This window comes from Pholcus phalangioides, unplaced genomic scaffold (assembly GCF_987345545.1).
Source record: "Pholcus phalangioides strain wild (caught in Gottingen) unplaced genomic scaffold, Ppha-v1.0 ptg000039l_1, whole genome shotgun sequence".
Taxonomy (NCBI): domain Eukaryota; kingdom Metazoa; phylum Arthropoda; class Arachnida; order Araneae; family Pholcidae; genus Pholcus; species Pholcus phalangioides.
In genome coordinates, this window is record NW_028301625.1 from 22,916,849 (window position 1) to 22,940,096 (window position 23,248).

Below are 23,248 nucleotides of genomic sequence, written 5' to 3' on the forward strand. Positions count from 1 at the left end.
TGAAATATTTCGGTATATCGGAGATAAAACCATGTGCCAAAAGGGAAATTTTTTGAGAGCCGTTTGAAGTGTTTTTAAAGTGGATAACACTGTTATTTATTAAAATAAGATTTGATGTTCTATATGTATGTATACATACAGGGTGTTATGTTAATGGACCGACAAACTCAGAGACTTTACGCAAACCAGGATGAAAATCCCTGAGAGGATGAAAATCGCAAAAAACGCATGCAGGCTCTGAGTCCAGCTGCAACCACTCGTGTACTTGGTCGTATTCCCCATCATGGAGGAATGAATAACAGGAGGTGACGCGCCCAGCGCCTCCGTTGAGAAAGCATGGGGAATCTGGGTTGCCAGATGAAGCCAGTGATCGATCTATTAAAGGGACCAAGTAAGCCCAAACAAACCGTGGCTTCCCATGCTTTCCTATGAGAAACATCCCCGTTTTTAAAAATCATTTAAAAATTTACTATTCACTTTAGGAACTCGATTTTTTTTCCTCAAATTCTGTGGATATATTTATACAATTGAACGAGAGCTTTTACAATTTTGGAGTTGTTATTTGTTTTCGAATATTAACTTCAACAACATGGAACCTTTTGCAAAAATAACCAAAATTTACCCATATCTTGTGCCCTAAAATTCCTTCTCGGCATTTTAATTTAAAAAAAATTATGCCAAAGCATGTAATACCTCAGTGCTGAGAGTGACACTATGTTTAAAGACACTTGAACAAGTGGTGTTTGAAAAAATCTGACTTTTTTTTTGCGAAAAACATTATATATGCAAAACATTAGCATATATAATGCCTTTCAGCTGTTTACATTAAAATATTGTAGAAATACTTCCAGTCTAGGTAGAACAACAACAACAATTTTAGATTTCAAATTCAATTCGAAACTGGTTTTTTTTTTCAAGTTTTCGTACACATGCCACTTTAAAAGCAAAGTAATAGGTACAAAATGAAGGGGGGGGGGGGAAACAGCCCAAGTGATTATTTTCCTAAATACTATAGGCCAGAAAGATGACTTACCGCGGCTCGTAAAAAAAGTTTTTTTTATTTTTAATATTTTTTTTCTCAATACTACATCTACTGTACATAGCGGAAGGTTCGGATGGGCGGCATATATTTCAATCATACGTATTCAAGAATATGAGAGTGGAACGGAAGAAAGGTGGCGAAATTTGTACAGTCTACAGGCAGCAAAACCATAAATACACAGTGGTGGAGGACGCTCGAGCACTTCCAGTACTTTGAGGCACGGGGGTGGCAAAATGCTGTTTGTCCCGGGTGGCAAAAATCCTAGCTACGACCCTGTCAGAAAGTGCTCGAGCATCTCAGAATTGATTCAGAAATCAAAATTCCTCATGTAAAGCTTAAGACGAGCGCCCACGGGCCTCAAACACTTTCGAAATGTCCCGGATCTATGATAATGATGAACGAAACAAAAAGGCAAAATAAACAGTAAAAGAAAAAATTATGAAAATTGCATTTTATTGGAGCTTCATATTATTTTAATTAATCATATTTCCATAGACATTAATGTGATGCATCAAATTTTTAAAATAAATTGAAGGCACTGAACTAAAAACCTATGACGAGTTGAGAGTTAAAAATGATCTTCCCCTTTCAAAAATAAATTAAAAATATAAAAACCCCTTATACAAGGATAAAATTTTATCTTTCCCCATTATTGGATCATGTAGATTACCTGAAGAGGCATTAAACAGTCATGGTGCTTAAATTTATTTAGATATTAATATTTTAAGAGAATTCGATCCGGCAAAACACATGTTAAGTATAGGGAAAAGAGCGGTTTGTTTGGGCTTACTTGTCAGTCCATAGGGTTGCCACAACGGCTTCAATTTTCCTGCCTGATGTCACCTCCTGTTATTCTTTCCTCCATGATTCCCCATAATACCTCCATGATATATATTGTTTTAGTCCGTGATATATATATATATATATATGCTGTTTTAGTAAGGTGACCATACGTCCCGTATTTCCCGGGACAGTCCCAGTTTTTTCTGTTTTTCTGGCCGTCCCAATTTTTTTGCAAAAATGTCCCGGTTTTTCCCGTATTTTGAACGAAGTTTACTTGAATTCGTTATTTTCATCAGAAATGTTGATACAGATAATTTTCATAGCTCAGTAACTAGGAATTGACGAGTTGACATTATTTTCAGTATTTTTTTCTGAATTTTAAATGTATTGGCAACACTTCGAGTGTCTTACTAACGCACCAGTTCGAAGTTCCAGAAATTGTTTTAGTTCTGTTTCTGAGTTTCTACTTATTATGCTGTGAGGGTGGTCCTCTTTAGCTCTCTATTTGACTTTGCCTTCATCAAAACATCGTAGGGAAAGGATTTTTAGATGCAATAACCCTATTTGAGTTCCGGTAATGTTATAACTGTCCAAAAATGTCGAAGAAAAGAATATGCAGCTTCAATGATACACTCCAAAAAGAATTTAATTTCATCAAACTGGATGGCATTCAGAACGATTTGTCCAAAGTAATGTGTACACATTGTGCTGCTCATTTTTCTGTTGCCCATGGAGGAAGAAATGACATCAATCAACACAAGGGCGTAGCGAGGGGGGAGGGGACTTGGGGGTCTGGTCCCCCCCCCCCGAAATGTGAGAAAATGACCGAAAAAAGGGAAAAAGATGGCCAAATCCATTGTTCTGTCACTTTGGTCCTCCCACGAAATGAAAGTGGTCCCCCCCCCGAACGAAATTTCTGGCTACGCCCCTGAATCAACATGTGTCGACCCAGCGGCATAAGAATGCCCAAAAGGCTATAGCTTCTGCTAAAACCATTAACTCTTTCGTAGATAGACAAGATGATAATATCATGAAAGAAAAAATAGCAGCGAGTGAAGCTCTTACAGCTTTTCATACTGTTCACCATGGACAAAGTTTCCTGTCAAATGATTGTCTATGTAATTTAATTAGAAAATTGCATGAGACCAAATTTTCTTCCGCCCGTAAAAATCCGGAAGCCATAATTGTGAATGTTTTATCACCATACATACTAGACGAAGTGAAGCAGGACTTGAATGAAACCGAAAGTATTGCAGTTAGTATAGATGCATTGAACTGGCAGAACATAAAACTTTTTCCTATCATTGTGAGGTCAAAGGGGAAATCTAGATTCAGTGTGGATACAATGCGGGCTCTGCTTATTGTTAGGCAAAACAGTAACATGGAATGTGAGAAATTTTATGATAAGGTGTTGAAAGATAAAAGTTCGCTTTTACGGGTAGCTTCATCAGATAAATATCCATAGTATAACAATGCAGAAACTCCCTTATTATAATTTTTGCAAAAACTTACAATGTTTCAGTTTATTTGTCTTGCTTTCTTACAATTTTATATTTATTCGGACACAGCATATTTATTTGGAAGTTGTGTGTGAACGTGTAATAAAATATTTATTACCATTTTTGTCTTTGTTGTTGCATTGCAATTGGATAAAAGGTGAGTTGAAAATTTTTTAAATATTCAGTGAGACAGTAATTCTCAATATAAACAGTACCATACCGAATATTATGCTTACTGACATTTTATTTTATCAGAAGTGGTTGCTGTGAATGAAAATTCATTTAACAGATTTTATTCAACATAGGATAGTAACTGATTTTTTTAAACAAAACGTGGATACTCCCTATGAATTTCACAGTATATTTTTTTTATTATATATATAGCACGAAGTAATTTTAAATATGTGAAAATGTTCTGCTAGCAGTCTTTTTTCCTGCCCTTCAGGGAGTGAAGGATCGAAAAAATACATTTGAATCGACATTAATGAGAAACAAAACATTCTGAATTCTCCGAATCGCAACACAAAAGAACTCATTCTTTCAAACTTGGGGGATTAAAAACCGCTGTGTGTGTTTCTGGTATTTTAGAAAATTTTGTCATATAATTGGTGATTTAGCCGTAATTTGGCGACAATTAGCACTGTCCCGTATTTTCCCGTATTGGCGAACCAAATGTCCCGTATTTTTCTCGAAGAAATATGGTCACGCTATGTTTTGGTCACTGAACTGTAAGGATCAGTGGCTTTAGTTGGGAAAAATTATTGTAGTGGTGGGTTTTTTTTGGGCAGAAAAGTAGCAACATTTGTTGTGTAAATTGAAAAAAATGACGTCATCAAGGGTGCACGCACAGGCGTCCTCCTTTCTCAGCTTTCAAATATGGTAACCTAACATAACATATCATCAAGACCTATTTTTAACACATGCAATATTTACTTGATCCCTCCATGGCCAAAATTCAAAACACCGAATTCAAAACACCTTTGTTGCTTTGATCAGCAATAGCAATTTGCATCTTTCAAACTATCTATAAAGTAAGTGTCATGCTCATTTTTTTTTAGTTGTGCGTTTTCTCGATTTTAAACTAAGTGTGTGATGTTCTTTCTACATACATATACCGCTTTATTCACCTTATAATTGAATGACATCTCTACTTTTTTAGATCAATAAATAGATCAATATTGCCTATGTGCCAACACAGAGAATCAGGTAGGGGGGGGGGACCATAAAAGTGGGATCTAATTGAAAATTTCGAGAGTAAACAGGCAAATTAGTAGGGAATTATTTCGAGCCATGTGGCCCTGGAGCAGGGCCCCTAGGCTGGGACCTTTGGTGAGCCCCCAGAACAGATTTTTCACGGGTTCCTTTATAGTGGATTTATAGCATGAGAAAACAAAAAAAATGATGAGAATCGGCTCGAGCCCTGTCGGCCCCCCCTTGTGGGGGTTATGGGGGGTAACAAAAAAAATCATTTGGCCCATGACGCTCTTAAGACGGCCCTGTGGGTATGGGGGATAGTAACCCGGGTGCAACCGAAGTTTAAGGCCGCGAAATAAATCCCCCGTCCACAGAGCCCTGCATAACTTGGGATTTCATTAGATTCAAGTGTTGGAAAAAAATGGCAATATGAATTATTTGTAATATGTAGCATTTACAAATAATAATTTTTTTTTCGCTGTAATGGCCATGGTACAAGTGAAAAAAATGAAAAGTATATTCAAAATAAATAAATAACTGCTTAGGAGCTTGATATTGCAGTTTAACAAGTTAAAATGGGAACAAACACTGAGAACACCAAACAACATTTTTTATAGAACTCTATATAAAAAAAATTACTGATTCCAGAGAGTTTTCAATTTGGGCAGTTTGATACAGTTTGTATCCATCATTCCTAGCACTACTCATCACTTTCACAATCTGGCATTTGAGGCACTCGAACATCAGGGTTTAAGCTACGGTCGCATTTTGCGAAAAATGCGAAAGAAAGTCTTAGAAGGCGAAAGACGTAGTAGCCACTTTCGCAAAAATGCGTACAGAAGGTACGAAACGAGAAGACATCCAACAATAAATCATTATCATTGTAGTATTTTGCTAAAGCTCCCCCCCCCCCATTTTCGCTTTTTTGCTAAAGAAATTTTTTATCTAGCTTAAACCCTGTACATGATGGAAATGAAGTGGAGCACTATCCAGTTGTCGGTAGGTGAAGTCCATGCTGTGTGTCATGGGCATACTCAGACAGAAAATTTGCTCACACTGCAGTGTATTTCTTCGACTCTTGAAGTAGACCCACCTAAAAATGCCAGATTACCAAGAGTCTACTGTATTAATATCAATTCAATAACCTGAAGTTTTCCATAAACTCTTGTAGCCTACTATTGTGCTCTAATGAGAAACCACCTCTGGCTTCTATTTTGGATGAGATTGTTTTTTTAGCTTCAATTTGCTCTTAATTTACAGATGAAGTTCCAAGCCTTGAATGATTCGTCATTATCTGGGGAGGATGATAGCGATCCTGAGTTAGCTACCAGAGAGGCTCAAGTAAAAAAATATAATTTTTATTTTTTTAATTATTTTTTGTTATATTTAAGCCTCATTTTGCTTTATTTGATGCAAATACTCTTTTCAAATTCAATATCAGGAAGAAGAAGCATATTCAATGTACAATATTGCTCTTAAATATCAAAGCTCTGGTGACTTACAAAAGTCAGAGGATTTGTTAAGGAAAATTCTGGAACTTGAGTTCATTTCTCAGGTACACTTGTTTTTCATTTATTTTATCAAATTTTTATTCTCAATTTTTAAAATGATAAATACAGTAAAAATCTTATATAACGATATCCTCTTTCACAGTAATCACCTTTATAATGATATTACTTGCTAGCAGGGTTGTTTGGTTTAAACCAAGTGTGGTTTTTAAAAATCTGGTTTACCAATCTGGTTTTTTTTTTGAATCACATAAAAGTGGCCTAAATATACTTTTTCCCCTCTTTTACCCCCCCACGGAGCACCGGTTGAGAACCGCTGCTCTATCTTAAGCAAATTCATGAATGAGGATTGCATCACACATATATGGTGGTGTATTATCTCTCACAGGCTTTTTCCCCTTCACAAAGGAGCAGCAACAGTAGTGGCTTCAGTGGCATGCTAAGGGCAGGTGGTCTTATAATCCAAAAAGAGACCAACTGCTCCTTAAGGACAAAGACCAGTGTACTAGTAGTTATACATTACCTTACAGACATTTTCATTTTTTTTCCATAGGAAGCGGCTCATCTCATACTGTATATCACCACCAGGCTTAATATTGAATTTTTTTTTTTTATGTTCTACTGTGCAGTAGTAAAAGCCTGAAATTATCCAGTTCATGAAGTGGCCGGTGATCCCTGTCCAAATAATTTTCAGTTAGAAATTCTTTGCTATATGGACTGGGTTACTGCGTTTAGTAAGTGATTTATGAAAAATAAATCAGCTATATACAGGGTGATTTTTTTATAATTAAAGTTCTGATTCTAAAACATGAATAATAATTGCTGGTCAGAATGTCTTAAAAATTTGCATGGGTCCATTGCATGAAGCAATGGAATTTTCTTTGGCGAAAGAAAAAAAAAAGACTGAAATGTAAAGGTAGATGATGCTGTACTTGCAAGTGGTATAATCTATTTTGCGCAACCATATCATTTCTGCACTTCAACAGCATTAGTGTGTCAATAGCAGGACTGGAAAAATCCCAGATGCTGGTGTGACTAGAAAATTGGTTTTGGCACCTAAAATTTTATATGCATCATTGCTAAAATTAAGTGTAAGCATGAGACAGTTTTTTTTTTGATTTCGTAATAATGTGTCTTCCAACATGACAATGAGTCATGAAGTCCCAGAAAAGTAAAACAAAAATTTACTCAAGACTGTTTTTCTTGGGGAAAAACATGCTTTGCTCTTAATGAATTTGGCTGGCACCTTAATTTTTTTAGACTTGTCCACTTTTAGTTAGACTGCACAACTTTTACAGTCTCGCAAAAAAATGGTTTTTTTTTACCAACCCTGCTTTCTAGTGCTAATGCACTTTCCATAGTGTTAATATTTTCTCATCTGTAACCAGGGGTGGCTCATGAAAGAGTGTAAGCACGCACCCCCTTTGAAAATTCAAGTCGTTCATTTAATTTTTCAAATGGATTTGATACCAACTTAATACCATTGAATTATTTTCAATGAATTGGATAAATTAGAAAAGAAGTATTTTTGGAAGCACTGAAAAAAGAAAAAGTGTCACATGGTCAAGGTTCGGCTACACTTTTGATGGAAACAGCTCTATATTCTTTCTTCTTTGGGTGCTTTCTGTCATGCGCCCATATGAGATATTCTTTAGTAGAGGGATATATATGAGAGAAGGGAGAAAGGGTGATAGTTATCACAGGTTACTATGCTTGGCCATGTTGAAAATGCGCTCTAGGTACTGATGCTGCCATCTATTTTCTATCTTTTAAATCTGTCGCAGCTTTTAAATTAGAATATATTTGAATAAAAAAATATATTTTATAACTTTATCATTGAACTTAGAGTATAATATTAGAAGAAGAGTATAAATTTTCACAATTTGTGAAAAACCATTGCTGATGGCAACTGCTGAACTTAAGTGATGATTATAAACATTGTTAAGTGTTAAGATACCGATTAAGCTCACTGCGCAAGCTATTTACGTTAATGTTGCATTAATGGAGCGTTATCATTTTTGTACTGTATAGATATACAGATAATGTGAAAAATAATTTGAAAAACTAAAAGTTTCAATGTTGTGTAATACCTTGCTAATTAGTGCTAGATACACACTCACACAGTTAGGTACACACACATACACTTCCGGTACAATGCACTAGGTACTAAATTGCCCATGGCAATAGATCTGAGTTGTGCTCGGTTGGAAAGAAAGAAAGTAGTCCCAAATGCTTTCACATAACGACTGTTCTATATGTCTTTTCCTTTCGGTATAAGAACCATCTGGTATAATGTCTGTTTCCGATGGATCGGGGGGGGGGGGGTGTGAGGGTGGTTACATAGAACATCAACCTACTAAAGTCTTTTTATAAAATTTTGATAGGTTAAACACCAAGAGGAAAGAGATGAAGAAAATGAAAAATCCTCAAAAGAAGAAAAAAGCCCACTTCTACCTATATTGAATTTAAAGTACTTGGTACTCAAAAACATTGCATCCATCTGTAAAGCAAAAGAAGATTATCATGCTGCAGTGGATTGTTACCTGGAAGTAAGATCTGTTAACACTTTTTTGGTTATTTATTGAAACAAACATAAGAACTTTCACCAATTCTATTCTAGTTGCATGTTACATACACCGTGTTCTAGAATGCTACCAGTCCATTAAAAACCTGTTGAAATTTTGATATTTCGTCAATACTTTCACAAGCATAGCAATGAGATATTGCAATGGGAGACTACATCGGCAGGTGGTAGTGTGCTTGTCTGTCAAGTAGAAAACATTTGCTAAGCATATTATAATAAAAGGTTGTAGCTGGAAATTCTTCCATAGTCCTTTAACCACCTTTGAGGATTTTGTCCATCAGTTCCAGAAAAAGTGCAATTGTCTCAAGGCACTTGGTACGGGAAAAAGGATGGAACATATGCACCACACAGGAACAGTTGCAGTAAACGGCTCATCTTTCTTTGATGGAATCAGGCGTAGCCATCGGATACCACATTTTTCTAGATGGGGCAGATAGTAATCCTAACTCATGATTCAGGTAGAGAGAGATAGACGACTTTTTCTCAGCCCAATATGTCAAGGAAACGGTTTTTTTCTGGCTTGCAAGCAGTTTCTGGGCAATTAGGCCATAATATAAGGTATTTTCTTCCTAACGTTTCACCCACACATCTGTGGCAGGCATCTTCTGAGGCTAAATGAACAGGTCTCCGGGACAAGCGAGAAATGCTTCCGCTTTTTCCAGAGACCTATGCCCGTTTAGCCTCAGACGATGTCTGCCACAGATGTGGGCGAAATGTTAGGAAGAAAATACCTTATAGCATGGACTAATAGCCCGGAAACCGCTTCCACGTCATTGAACGCTAGCTGTGAAAACCTCAGACAATACTTTAGAGCAATAAAATTCTGGAAAAAATTGTATGTGAATATGGATATACCCTGCATCATCGTAGCTGAAAACATTTGCACAAAGTGGATAATTTTTCCACCAAAAGATTTTTCTTGAAAAAAATATAGAAAAAAGATTCGCTGATTTTTATGTTTTTAATATATCAAAAATGCAAAAACATCTTGGAAAATTCCAAAAAATGGGTTATGAAGATGACCTTCCATTTTGATCGGTTTTTGTTTTAGATTCCTTGTTTGTTTGAGTTGATCTTTTTCCACTGAAACAAATCACAAATTCATACAAAAATAACAAAGCTGTATCTGGATCTTCTAATCTCGTTTTCAGACATAATCCATGGAAGATTATTTTTTTGAAAGGCAAAGGTGATTTTTTTGTCTTTTGATCTCAAGGTTTTAAATGATTTTTTAAAATGCATATTCATTCCCTGCTTTTCAGGCACTCAACATCGATGGATCAGATGTTACTATGTGGTATCAAACTGGTCTGACAGCCATGAATTTGCCCAACTATCGTCTTTCAAAGCTGTGTTTTGAAGAGGTAATTTGTATGTATATTATAAAATTTACATCAATTTGTTTTATTTATTAAAATATTTATCTTTGAGTAATGTTTGTCAGAGATATGCATTACCTTGTGGATTTGTATTACTTTGACTGTCATGATGCATGACCAGTGAAACTGAATGAATGTATACAAATAATAGTGTAACTATTTTAGCCATCACATTATTTTTTCAAGAGTGAATATTTTGTGCTTTAATGTGCCATTTGCGATAGCATAATTTCAAATAATTAATTATGTAATGAATATACTAGATTATATATAAGCATTTAAGATTAACTGTCCTTCTAATTGCAATTATTTTTTCAGGGTTTGAAATGCAATTTTAATCATTGGCCTACACTTGATAAAATAATAACTATAACATATGCCTTGAATGATTATGCAAGTATGTATTGCTTTAGATTGTTTATTTTTTAAAGACTCTGTTTCTTATGGTACTTTTTATTGTATTAACCCACTGACGGCAGTTGGCAAGAAAATTTGCATTCCAAATTTTAATTTTTTTTGTTGCCAATAAATAGTGGGAGTGGTTCCACTTAGTTTTTTTCTTTCTAAAAATCAGTCGTCTTTAATGAATTAATAAATCATTGATTTCATTTTCTTGTCTATATTTTTTTCCCAGATTGCTTGTACTATGCATCAAAAGCTCTGGAAAAAGAGAGTGCCTATCTAAAAGGAATCTCTTTCATGAAAAAAATTTTCACAGAGGATCCCAGTTTAAAATCATTTTGTGAAGATTATTTTTCGAATTGGTAAAAAAATTTTCTAATCATAAGAATAGAGTACTTTATTTTGAAAGCATTTCAATTTTTACATTATTTTATCACTAAAAATTAATGTTACTGATCTAAATATTAATAATATATGCATATTGAAACATTTAGCATGAAACTTGTTCAGTTCAAATTTATAGACAACAGTTGATAAGGTTTTTTTTTTCTATTCCTAGTGATCCTGCAATTTATCATCAGAAATATGACCAAGAAAAGTCAGAAAAGGTAACTTTCTTTTTGGAAAAGTTATATGAAATCGCAACCTGCAAAATTTGACCTGGAATTTGATATTTTCAATTTCAATTTTTATTAATATGTTAGATGAATGATAACAATACATTAGGTTAGTGAAAACCACCGAGGAGACACCAAGGTCCCATACTGGTTTTTACAATGAAGTTAATTCAATAACATTTCAATTATCATACAGTGTAAAATAGTCACTATTTACTGATTTTTGAGATTGAAAACAAAAAATCACGAAAAAAACATCAAAATAGGAAGGGGGGTTGGGGGGGGGGAATGTGATTACACAAACACATATAATACATAAAGTACAAATATATATAAATAATGCAATAATGCAACGGTCACAGGGGAGTGCTTTAGTGATCATAAAAAAAAAACCTATAAATCAACATATGATTATGTATGAATTGGACTGGCAGAGCAGAGTTGACAGCATGGGCATTTTAATGAATAATTCGACAGCTGGAGGTGAAAAGACAGTAATACACACACAACAGGGAGTGATTGAGATTCCGTGGATGAAATCAGAAATAATTTTCAATATTGAAAATTTGTAGCACGTGTTTTTTGAGGTTTTTTCTGAAAATTGAAAATGAGGGGGGCTGTATGAGATCATTTGGAAGGCTGTTAAAAAATTTAGGAATGAGAAAGCTAAAGTGTTTTTTGAGGATAGTTTTATGAACTAAAGGCATTGAGTAAATAAAATTGTGTCTATTAGATGTTCTTGACGAGTTCAGAGGTAAAGAGAATTGGTTTTTTTTAATTATAAGTATGGATCGGTAAAAGAAATTTTATCAATAAATTTTGTTTCAAGTTTAAATGATTAATTCATTCACATACATTTATTTTGCTGCTCGAGTTGAATTTTTTTTTACCTTTTTGAAGAAACTCCCCTTATTGTGGACTTTTTTTGTAGTTTATCACCGAAGCATTAGTTATGAGAGAAAAAAATCGGTTCCTAAATAAGCAAGAAATATTACCACTTTTGCAGCTTGCTTGTCCCATAAAAGAATTCAGGTAAGTTGTTTATGTATATCAATTCTGTGTTGAATAGTCAGAATTGTTTGATTGAATTTTTTAAATCTGATTATTTCATTTCTGTTCAGCTGCCATATTCAGCGATGCGCATTTCTTAACTTTTTATATTTATTTACAAGTTTGATACTGTTGAAAAACTTACATTGCAGTAGAATTATTGTGAAAACCTTACATTGCTGAGTTGCAGAAACCCAGGAATTTCATGATAACACACTGGGGATTTCTTTCAGAAAATTTTCTAGCAAAAATTTCTGTTCATACATTAATCTATTGTGTTCTATCGTAACATTTTTATTTTCAGAAAATGTTTTGCTTTTATTTCATTAAAAAGAAATTTATTTTTTATTCTGTGGCATCATAGAAGTAACACTATTTTGTCAGTCATCATTTGATTGTTAAATTAATTCACGATTCCTATGAAGTTGTATGAAAGTTCTCTTTTTGTGTCATCATCTTCTCTTGTGAAGCTTGAGAATTTTTTCATTTCATTTATTTTTTTAATTAACAGCTGGAAAGCGCTGGGAGATAGCTTCATTGCCATGTATGATTTTATCACAAAATCAGAGACATATGTGAGTGTAAATTCAAATTTCTTCGCATAAATTTATTCTCAGTGTTTGTTCCATAAATGATAATGTTAGAGTGAAATCTAGTTTAGATAATTTAATGGGATCTGAACAAATTTTAAGATGCTCTTATGTTTGATACTAAAGCATTAATAACTTGAATAATCAAGAAAAAGTCACAAAAGTTTTGTTTGGGTATGTGGTACACCCTTGTTTCTGAGGCAGTTCAAAAGAAGTCTATATGTCTGTTTTTCATGAAGTATTACACATGAAAGTGAAAATAATTAGTTGAGAAATATTGTTCCAACCTTTCAATCAGGCTAAATGAAAAAATTTAATTAAGAAAAAAGACCCCTTCCCCTTTCTGCAGAAAGGAAATCTTTCATCAGGTGTAATCTTTGATCACTGCAATGCTACAGTTTAAACAAATAGCAAACAACAAATAGAAGGGAGAAAAAACAAATATATGATGTAAGTTAGTCTTATATTGGAGATTATGTCGAAAGTTAAAAATAATTTTTTATAATTCACCTATATTTTTCCAACATTATTCTAAGAATTTTTCAGACTACTTTTGCGAAATAGATATACATTGGATTTTTTTAAATATCTGTTTCAGTCACTTTGTTCAAAGATTGACTTGACATCTTATACCACAGAGAAAGATGACATTTGTAGCAGTAAGTTTGAGGAAAAAAATTTAGAGGTGAAAACACCACACACAGTGGTGGAATTGAGTATAAAAGCAGAAGAAAGAGAAAATCATCCTATTACACCTAGCAGATGCTTTCCACTCAAAAATTCTTTGGCCCATGTAGAACATGCTACTGCTAGAGATGCATTTGGAGGTGAAATTTTCATCATATTTTTATCTATTTTATCTATAAATGTTAATTTAAAATTTTGGAAGCAAAATTTCCTACAATTTAGCAATGGTAATGTATCAGTTTTTTCCCTTAGATCATAATAAAGCTCAGTTTGAAGAGCCTCTGTGTAATTGACACAAACCTTGCTCTCATCACAAATGCATATTAGCTGTTAGATATAAGCTGGGTTTTTTAAGTCCATGTTCTAACTCTTAGCTTATTTATCTAGAGGGTTTTAACCTTATATGTTTTCCATGGTCCTTTTGTACCAATAAGATGATGGCTGGGGACTCTCTCTGCCAAAAAGACAATGCCAGGAACCTCCCCATCAACAAAAGTGTAGGATATGGATAACTATACAGAATATTTCAGCCTATAATAGTACAAAAACTGTTTTCGTCATCCAAGATATCACACACCCCCTCCTGAAATCTCTACAAGGGCCCTTGTTTAATCACCACTGGTCTAGTAGATTACTTTAGAAATATAGAATTACTTTATAGAATTATTATACACATAAAGATGAAAACTTCACCATATTTAGAAATGGAATTCCTCGGCGGCTTGTATGACAGCTGTCATTTTTGTATAAATAAATACAAATACAACACCACAACAGGCAAAATGTCCAATGAGGTGGCTGAGAAAAAGATGCAAATAATAATGTAGACTGGTATAATGTTGGCAAATAAAGATGTAGACTGGCCACAATTTCATACCTGAAGTGCAAAGTTATTGCCAGTTTTAAAAACACTGTTTAAACGTCTAAGTGGCACAGTGGAAATCACTAAAGTCCCCTTATAAAATTTCATGTCTTTTTTTAATTAAGTAGGCCTTCTAGTAAGGGGTATAGGATGCAGTATGGGAACTTATTTGAAATAGAACATAGTCAAATTTTATCCTCCAAGTATTTTTCTTCACCTACAGAAACAACTGCAAATTGTTTCCTATTTGACGCATGCAAATTATTCTGTTTTAGTTGATAAGGAAAAATCAATATTTTGCCCACTACTATTTTTCACTTGATGGTAACGACATTAAAAATTTGCAGAATATTCCTCTTGGGAATGGGGTTTCTCTTAGGTATATAATGAAAATGTGCCTGGTCTGTAAATTTCCTTCAATTCCAATCCAGCAGTTGCCTCCAAACAAAACCAGCATATTTTGCGTTTGATGGATCAAAGTGTAATATACGCATGACATTTATTCAGATTTTAGGAAATACTGACCTTTTTGTGGACCAGACAGCAGTCTCAAGGTAATTTTATGAAGCCATTGGAAAAGAAATATATTTTTTTCTATTTAATACATTGTGCAGGAATAACTGCAATTTTGATTATCGTTTTTTTCAAAATGACAGGTTATTTTTTTCTTCCAAATTTTGTCTCAAATGACTGACATTTATGATATTTATATGTACAGTCATCCCCCTCAGTTTACGAACAGCTCGGTTTGTGAACAGTTTGGGTTATGAACAACAAAAAAGGATTGGGCTTACAAACTAGTCTTGGTTTATGAACACACAGAAGGACTGAATCTCGAGGAAAGTTTCAGAAGTCTATGGTCATGTGGCTTTTTTTAAAAAAAAAGAGTTAATTGAAGAATTTGATTTCATCTGAGTAATGTTCACGCCCCCAAATATGACTCCTATTATCCACTGTGTGATCCATCAATTAGCAGGCCATTTCCAACCACAAAAGACAGCATTTGTATGCAAAATCTCATCCCAGCTATTGTTAATCTAACTTACTTGATTATCGTTAGTCCAACTCATCACATAACTTTGTATAACTGTACTATATTATCCCTTTCCTAATTGTAAAGGTAAATGAAAGAATTGTGATTTCATGTGTATAACATGGTAACGATACACTCAATCCTTTTGATGATAATTAACTAATTGGTAGTTAATTATTATTAAGGCTGATTACTCACTCTCAGAATAACACCTGCATAATCTGAATAACAATTCTATTATAACAATTATTCAGGATTAAGAATGGCAGAAAAACAATAGTTGTAGATGAAGCATTTTCCATTATTGAAGTTTGTTTGGCGTAGTATTTGAAAAAATGTGAATTCTCGATGAAGTTTACTTCAAACGATAAAGCTGGTGAAGGCAAGTTTCCAGTACTATAACATTTTAAAATAATTTATATCTATATATATAAAATAACATTTCCTGACTGATTGATTCAACGGCAGTCACCATTATGGACAATTTACTATCACAAAAATTAACTGCAAACGTTGACAGAAAAATCAGAAATTGTGTTAAATGGTGGCAAATTAAGAAATCGTGTATTGGTGGTGGTGGTATCGTGAGGTTAATGGAGAACCTTTTGTAGAACTTTCTATAAATTTTCAAATGATATTGAGAAAATAAGTTTAACAGACTCTGCCAAACAGACTAATTTAAAACTTCAAGAAAATGTAAGCATAATTTTCCTGAAAACTATGCAATTTAATGTGTATTTTAGTATATTAATTAGTAATAAACTACTTATTAACCCAAGTATAAATTCATTGTGTAGAAAACATCAAATTTTTACTTTATAGAATTTTCCCTCCAAACTATATATTTTTTAATTTTTGATTTGCTGTTTATAAAAACCAGCCACTTCATAAAATCAAAATCGTCAGGATATTGTGATTTTAATAAGTGGTGGGCACTGTGTATCTGGAAAGTGAGTCTGAGGCAGACATAAGTTAATGAGACAAGTGACAGTAATTTTGATTATGATTGGTGCAAAAATTCAGTTCAACTAAAACATTCCTGAGGCTTAAAAAATGGGAAAAAAATTTTACTTGCCAAAAAACTTGATTAGTTTTTGCCTCTGTAAGCAAGCATTTCATTGAAGAAATTTTATAAAAGATTATCTAAAAAAGTAGGGGAGTTTTTATTGAAACTGAGTTAACAATATAGATTTTAATTTAGAAAATTATGCTTATAAAATGAAATCTGAGATTTTTCAGTCTCACTAATAATCTATTTTTATACTCTTAGATGCTTTGATGGACGCAGAAGATTCTCCTTCAACATCCAGTGGGGGTGTGTCAATCAATCCGTTTTTTAGAAATCGTTCACAAAGTTTTGCAGGGAATGAAAATCTCATTTGTAGTGATGCTCCTTTAGGACACCGCAAATCTTCAAAAAAAAAACGTTCCTTAGCAGAACTTGGAGACTTCTGTGTAAAAAGGCGATCAACAAGGGTTAGTGAATATCCAGTTTTCCATAATAAATTATTTTAGTTTTTTCTTTTAGAAGTCTTGTGAGATCTAAAGGTCTCTTAACCATATTAATGTATAAACTTACTACTATAAGGTATAAACTGGAGCATAGCTCCAGTAGTTTTTGAATATTACAATATTTCTTGGATCAATCACCACAGCATTTATTTGCTTTTACTTTTAAAGATGCTGACAAAGGGGCAGAACTTGAATATTTTGGAAGTCACAATCATTTTATCAAGCATCAGTTCACAAGTTAAATCTAATGATCAATTATATTTTTTTGTTTATTTTTAAGGTCAGAAATCCAGCTTTAAAGAGACACCAAGACAATGTAAATTATCAAGAAATGCTTCAACAGCTTTTACCGCCCAGACTTGTGTAATTTTTTTTTAATTTTACTTTTTTTGTTTTGTTTATAATTGTTTTAAAATCATTGCATCAATGTTTTGCTATTTTTTTATATTCTTATTACATATACTTATTATGGAATTTGGATGTATTTTTCTTTAAAATCAGCATCATTTTCAAGAAATTATAAAATATAAATTTTTCTCTGGCCGCATTGTTTTGCAAAAAATTAAGTTGATTAGCAAGTTTTAACCTACTTTTACGCAGAGTGAGTTTTAGAAAAAAAGTTCTCTCATGAAAGCTCCTACTTTGTTTAACCTGAAAAATAATTTTTTTGCTCTGTTTGATCAAGTATATTATATTTTAACAGTGGAGATTGTAGTTTTGATGATGAGGATGATGATGATGGTAGTTTCAACAAGCAAGCTGGTGACCACACCTATGGTCAGTCACTTGAAAAAAAAAATGATGGTTAGTATTACATTTAAACTTATAAACATGTGTAACAGTATAATATGAAAAGAATATGGAAGTTGGACTGAATCTTGAGATGATAAATTTATATTTATTTTTGGAATAGAAAAAAATGGTTATTATTTTGATGTTTAAATGTTTTTATGGAAAAATGAAAACCATATTCTGAGAAATACAGTAATGCGTGACATGTTTATGTGTGATAAATTTATTATTATCACATATATACTCTGCAATATTACATATTAGTGATATATTTTATATTATCGCTGGTTAATATTTATGCAAATAGGACATAATTTAGGCTACCAAAGGAATACTGTGAAAAAATTCAATTTCTTATTACTTGGATGGAATTTTAATGATACTGTATCTGTTTTACTTAGTTCATAAAATTACTTAAATCATTGTAGTTTACAGCACTGCTCTTAGAATTTCATTTCTTTTTTGCAGGCAAAAGAGACAATGCAGATGTTATTCATCTTTCTTCTACAGAGGAAAGCGATGTTAGAAATTTCATACAGGATAATATAGACAATGGAGGTCTATTGGATTTGTTGCACAAATATGTTATGAAACTTGGAATGAAGGGAATGTGTTTATGGTCTGTTGTCTTTGCTTTTTTATGAAATTATGTTCTTTCCAACTTTGTTGGCACATGAATTTCATTAATTATAATTTACAGAATTTCCAAATTTTATTATTAATAAAAATTTATATTAAGATGATGATAATTATTAAATTATCAACAATTATAATTGATGCTGCTATATAGTTTGTGATATTGTTTTGATAAGGAATGTAATAAATATTGATTGTATAAATCATTAGTTGGTAAAGTTATATCCATTGATCCTCGGTCAGGTGCAATCAAGATTGAACACAATGCAATAGGTGCATTGAAGGGAATGTGCTTATGATCTGTTGTCTTTGCTTTAGAAAGTTTTCAATAAAAATTTTCATACCAGTTTTTTGTACACCTGCCAGGTGCATTTACAAAACTTTCCAACTGGTTGGAAAAATGAATGAAAACTACATATAACATACTTTATTTTAATGAATTTATTCAGTTACAAAGTGAAAAGGTATATTATATGCATGATAACATATAACCAATAAGATAACACAACTGATCAGATTTATTCATAGCAGCTCCAATATTAAAAAGTTTAGGGTTGAAAAAGCTTTCAAAAATCATTGTTAACACATTCACATCTAGTTATTTTTCCTAAAATGTACACAAAGTTTTACACTTGATGTTACATAAATTAATAATTATTATTATGTATATTACTACTTAACATCTCACTTATATATAGCGATATGTTTCAACATATGTGTAAAATGAGAATTCTGGTTGCCTGATGTGGATGTGTTAAGTGCTCATGCATAGAAATTATTTGCAAAGTTTACAGAAATATTTGAAAGACCCTTTGCTTTCAAAGAAAAAAATTGAGGGAAATGTATTGTACCAGTTCAAGACATTTCACCTGCAAAATAAAAATTTGCCTCTGCGAAAAAGCGTATTCATGTTGCAAAGCCACAAACAGGAATGATAATAACTTACAATAAAGGGAGAAGATACACTGTCACACAGTCTTTGCTTTCAAGTTGATGTTTTGATATTTAATAACTTGTCAGTGATGCATCAGGTAGATCCAAATATTGTTGAATTTTTTATTTAAAAATAATAATGAACTTCTGTATCTTTTTTTTAACACAGGCCCAGGTCTTTGTTTGAAGCATATTCTGCTGTATTTTTAAAGCTTAGAAACCACATTGAAATGCCAAATTTATTTTGGTGAGTTTATTGTGATCAATTGTAATTGAAAATTATAAAATTAATGAAATTAATGTTTGGAAGTGCAGTTGAATTTTGATTAGTTGAATATGGGAGACGATAAAAAATTTAGATATTGTTAGTTTGCCTCTTAAAAAAAAATGTAATTTTGGAGGGATCAAAAATGATTTGTTAACATATTGTTGACCAGTTCTTTAAGGAAATGCTCACTTATTACACAGCTACGTATGAGAATAAAAACATGAGTTAACACATCTAGCTGTCGTTGTTCATCACGTATGAATATTGGTAAAAAAAAACAATGAAGTATAAAGAAGTGGAAAAAAATGAGTTAATGAAGATTCAATTAACTTATCAAAATGTTACTATGTTGCATCTAATATATGGAACCATTTCAGTGCAGCCATTTTGATTTATGAAAAGTTGTAAACTTTTAATCTTTTATATTTCAGATTTATGTTTACAAATAGCCTCTGGATTTTTAAAAAAATTCTGATGGGGTATTCAGAGGAATGTCATACTTTTCAATGCTAAAAATTTTTTCTGGAGATTTTGCTCCATTTTATTGATAATTTTATCTTTCTTTTAAATCTAAAACTTCACACTCTGACTTCAACATATTTGACAAATCTATTTGCAATCATGACTCGTACTGACATTTGATCACTGCGCACACTCACTGGGACTGTAAACGCTAGTTTTTTCCTATTCATCTCATACTTGAAGGAAGAAAATTTTGTTTTTAGAAAAATTTATATTGCAACACCAAAATAATATCAAAGGTTGAGCCACCTCATGAAAACTTCCACTTAACAAGATATTTAACTCATCAGAATTTGACTTATAGCAAAGTGACTGTATTTTCAGAAAATATCCTCTGAAAGTTATACAAGAAAGATATATAAAACTTAAATAAACATTTATTTTTTAAATAATTTATGAATGATCCATAACTAAAGTAGTAGTACTCCAGAGATTATGTGGTTTTTTATAAATAATTTTTTTAATAAATGAATTTTTTTATAAATAAAGTTTTTAATTTAATTTTATTTTTCACAGTCATCAAGAAGACAGCACTTATATCAAAGAAATAGGCTTTGTATGTTCCTTTTTGATATAGTTTTTTGATTTCATTTAATTGATAATTGAAATGTCAGTGAGTTTGTATAAGATTGATAAAAGTTTTGTTATATAATTATATATTTTTATTTTTTAGGCTGTCTTGACATTCAGTGAGCTCAAAGTTGATCAATGGTACACTAGTACTGGACATACATCTTCATCAGCACAATCTTTCTCTCCAAAAATGTAACTTTTAGTGTTCTGAATTTTTTCATTTTCAATTCAAAACAAATATATGAAAGTTTATGCCTGTTCGACACCATCACCATTCAACAAATATAAATTAGTCATAGACAAAATTTCCACTATGATCATATTTTAGCTCTCAATTATTTTCCTCATTTAAAACATTTTTACAACTAGAAGTTTTTCTTGAGTTTCTAGACACGCTGTATATTTAATCAAATACATTATAATTAGTGTTGCCTTGCCGAAAACTTTTGCATATTCTAACACTTCGTTGGATAATTTTCAGCATAAATTGTGCTTGCATTCCTTGTGACAGCAAGCTTATGAAAATATGCTAAATTTCAACTTTTTTGTTGTAAGATTTGCATCAGTGCTTCATCAATAATCTTGTAGCTCAAAGCAGAGTTGAATGACTCTTCAGATTCTTCTCTAACCAGTCTCATATACTCTCAATTAGATATAGGTGTGGACTTTTATTCCACATATCTCAATGATTATGTTAGATTTAATATTAGAATGACATTTCAACATTCTAGTAAAAGTGGAACAAAATTTATATTTTGAAGAAATATACATTTACTTATAATTTGATCAAAGAGACAAGGACAAATCAGAACTAAAGTATGAATCATGGTTATTATTGGATATATTGCAATTTTTTTCAAGTTCTTGTGTTGGTGATACTGTCCTTGAAAAATGTGGTTCATCAAATATCTTTAATAAAAAATTAAATGATTCTGATGATTTTTTCTTCAAATCGTATAACTTAGTTAAATATTTTTTATTATGTGGAAATTTTTCTAGGCCTGCTTTGTCAGCCTCTTTTCAGATGGGTCCAGATTCTATTGGCAAGAATTTTCATGCAGATATGGAATTTCTTGTACAGTTAACTGCAAGGAAAGATGTTTTTGAATCTGACTGGTTATTTTTTGCTGCAAGAGGTACATTAATATCCATTATTATTTAACTATCATTTTCATGGTTCTCAAATGGGGGAAAAATAAGTTTTTCAAAAAAAAAAAAAAAAAAAAATCAAACTTCATGACAAATTGACAAATTCATGAACATAGCTGAATGCATCTAAAAACCACTCACCATCTTTTTCATTTTGTCCAAGTTCAGTAACACCACAACTTATGTCGCTTTGACTTGAGTCACCCTGCATTTATGTCGCCTTGTCTTAATTTTTTTTCAATTAGACTCATTTTTGGAGTAAAGCTTAATGGATTTTAACATCACCACATTCTTTGAAAAGAAATGTTTCTCCATGAAAGTTACATTCAAGACAAGATAAAATAATTTGATCACATATGACCCTTATTTTCTGTAATTTTGGGCATCCTGATTTTTTTCTCACTAGTGATTCAGCATCAGTAGAAATAGATACAATAAATTATGATTGTTAAATACAATAGGTTATGGCCAGTGGATTTTGAAGTTGCCTCATTATTTTAACAATATATCAGTAGAAAACTTTGACATATGTCGTTAATCTGGGAAAAAAATTACTGATGTAGGTCAGGGTATCATTGTATGATGTACATATTTATTTGTTTTGAATGTGTGATTTTCTTTTTATGAATATTTAGTGTGTGCTTGAATAAAAATTTTCAGTGCTATTTGATACTTTAATGTACCTGCTCTAATTATTTTCAGTTTTATGGTTAAAGTCAAAGTTTCATTCTGTGGAAGGTGAAGTTGATTTGGCTGTCAACTGTATGGAAAAGGTAATGTAGGTTTTCCCAATCATGCAATGTAAACATTCACAACTGGTTGTTAGTAATTTTTACAGGGTGGTGAACGATTCTTGAGATGTTTGAACTGAACTCATCAGGAATCAGTTTTTTCAATGAACACAAAGGAAGTTTCTGTACCCATGAATGGATTAAAACTGCTGCAGGGGGGTCGTATGTTAGAAGATGGGCATGCTAATGAAAACGTGCCTTCAGAAGGAGTACTGGGTGATTCACGCAGGACTTGAAAATAAAGGACCTAATAAAGTGGTATTCTGAGAAAAAATAACACTTGAAGCTGAAATTTGTACATAAAGTGCTTTTTGTTTTGATCCTTGTATCCATTTCTATGCCACTTGATGTTTTTGCCCTATTTTTTGTGACAGCTTGCATAATATTTTTTTAGTTTTACAAATAAGCTCTAATTGATATGCTGCACAATGATATCTGATATAAGTTCCCCTCCTGATTGTTTATTTATATATTTCCAGCATTTTAGAGTATAGTATAAAGTGTATTTCAGTGAAATTTCCATAATATGCTTCTCTATTACAAACACTTTTGACATCTGTGAAACAAGGCCTCAATGTATTTTGCTATATATTAGTAGATAAAAATTTCAGTCCCATGGTGTCTATCATTGAGAGGTCCTACTGTATTTGTTCTATATTTGCATTTATTTATTGCATTAAAACAAAATTTCTAAGACGAGAATACACTTACACTCTGACATTGGACTGCTGTTGCCGAAATCTCCTCCAACTCAGCTCCATGGCAGATTCCGGTACAAAACTTACCTGATCGCATAGATGTAAAATCATTGGAAACATAGGGGAGGCTCAAACCAATTATTT

The 23,248-nt window shown here is 32.4% G+C and overlaps 1 protein-coding gene across 2 annotated transcripts in view; it reads left to right on the plus strand.

Annotated features, from left to right (window-relative positions):
* Positions 1-4,255: 4,255 nt before the first annotated feature.
* The window catches only part of LOC149065721 (calcineurin-binding protein cabin-1-like), a 122,387-nt gene continuing 103,394 nt past the window's right edge, over positions 4,256-23,248 (plus strand). For both annotated transcript variants that reach the window (XM_089253539.1, XM_089253540.1), the window contains exons 1-20: positions 4,256-4,355; positions 5,779-5,859; positions 5,960-6,073; positions 8,411-8,575; positions 9,873-9,974; positions 10,308-10,386; positions 10,624-10,753; positions 10,951-10,999; positions 11,940-12,040; positions 12,570-12,633; positions 13,247-13,475; positions 16,501-16,706; positions 17,023-17,105; positions 17,446-17,546; positions 18,003-18,153; positions 19,273-19,350; positions 20,410-20,449; positions 20,567-20,658; positions 21,466-21,602; positions 22,318-22,388. In XM_089253539.1, the coding sequence (XP_089109665.1) occupies positions 5,779-5,859; positions 5,960-6,073; positions 8,411-8,575; positions 9,873-9,974; positions 10,308-10,386; positions 10,624-10,753; positions 10,951-10,999; positions 11,940-12,040; positions 12,570-12,633; positions 13,247-13,475; positions 16,501-16,706; positions 17,023-17,105; positions 17,446-17,546; positions 18,003-18,153; positions 19,273-19,350; positions 20,410-20,449; positions 20,567-20,658; positions 21,466-21,602; positions 22,318-22,388 (2,073 nt within the window). In that variant the 5' untranslated portion in view covers positions 4,256-4,355. The remainder of the gene's footprint in view (positions 4,356-5,778; positions 5,860-5,959; positions 6,074-8,410; positions 8,576-9,872; positions 9,975-10,307; positions 10,387-10,623; positions 10,754-10,950; positions 11,000-11,939; positions 12,041-12,569; positions 12,634-13,246; positions 13,476-16,500; positions 16,707-17,022; positions 17,106-17,445; positions 17,547-18,002; positions 18,154-19,272; positions 19,351-20,409; positions 20,450-20,566; positions 20,659-21,465; positions 21,603-22,317; positions 22,389-23,248) is intronic.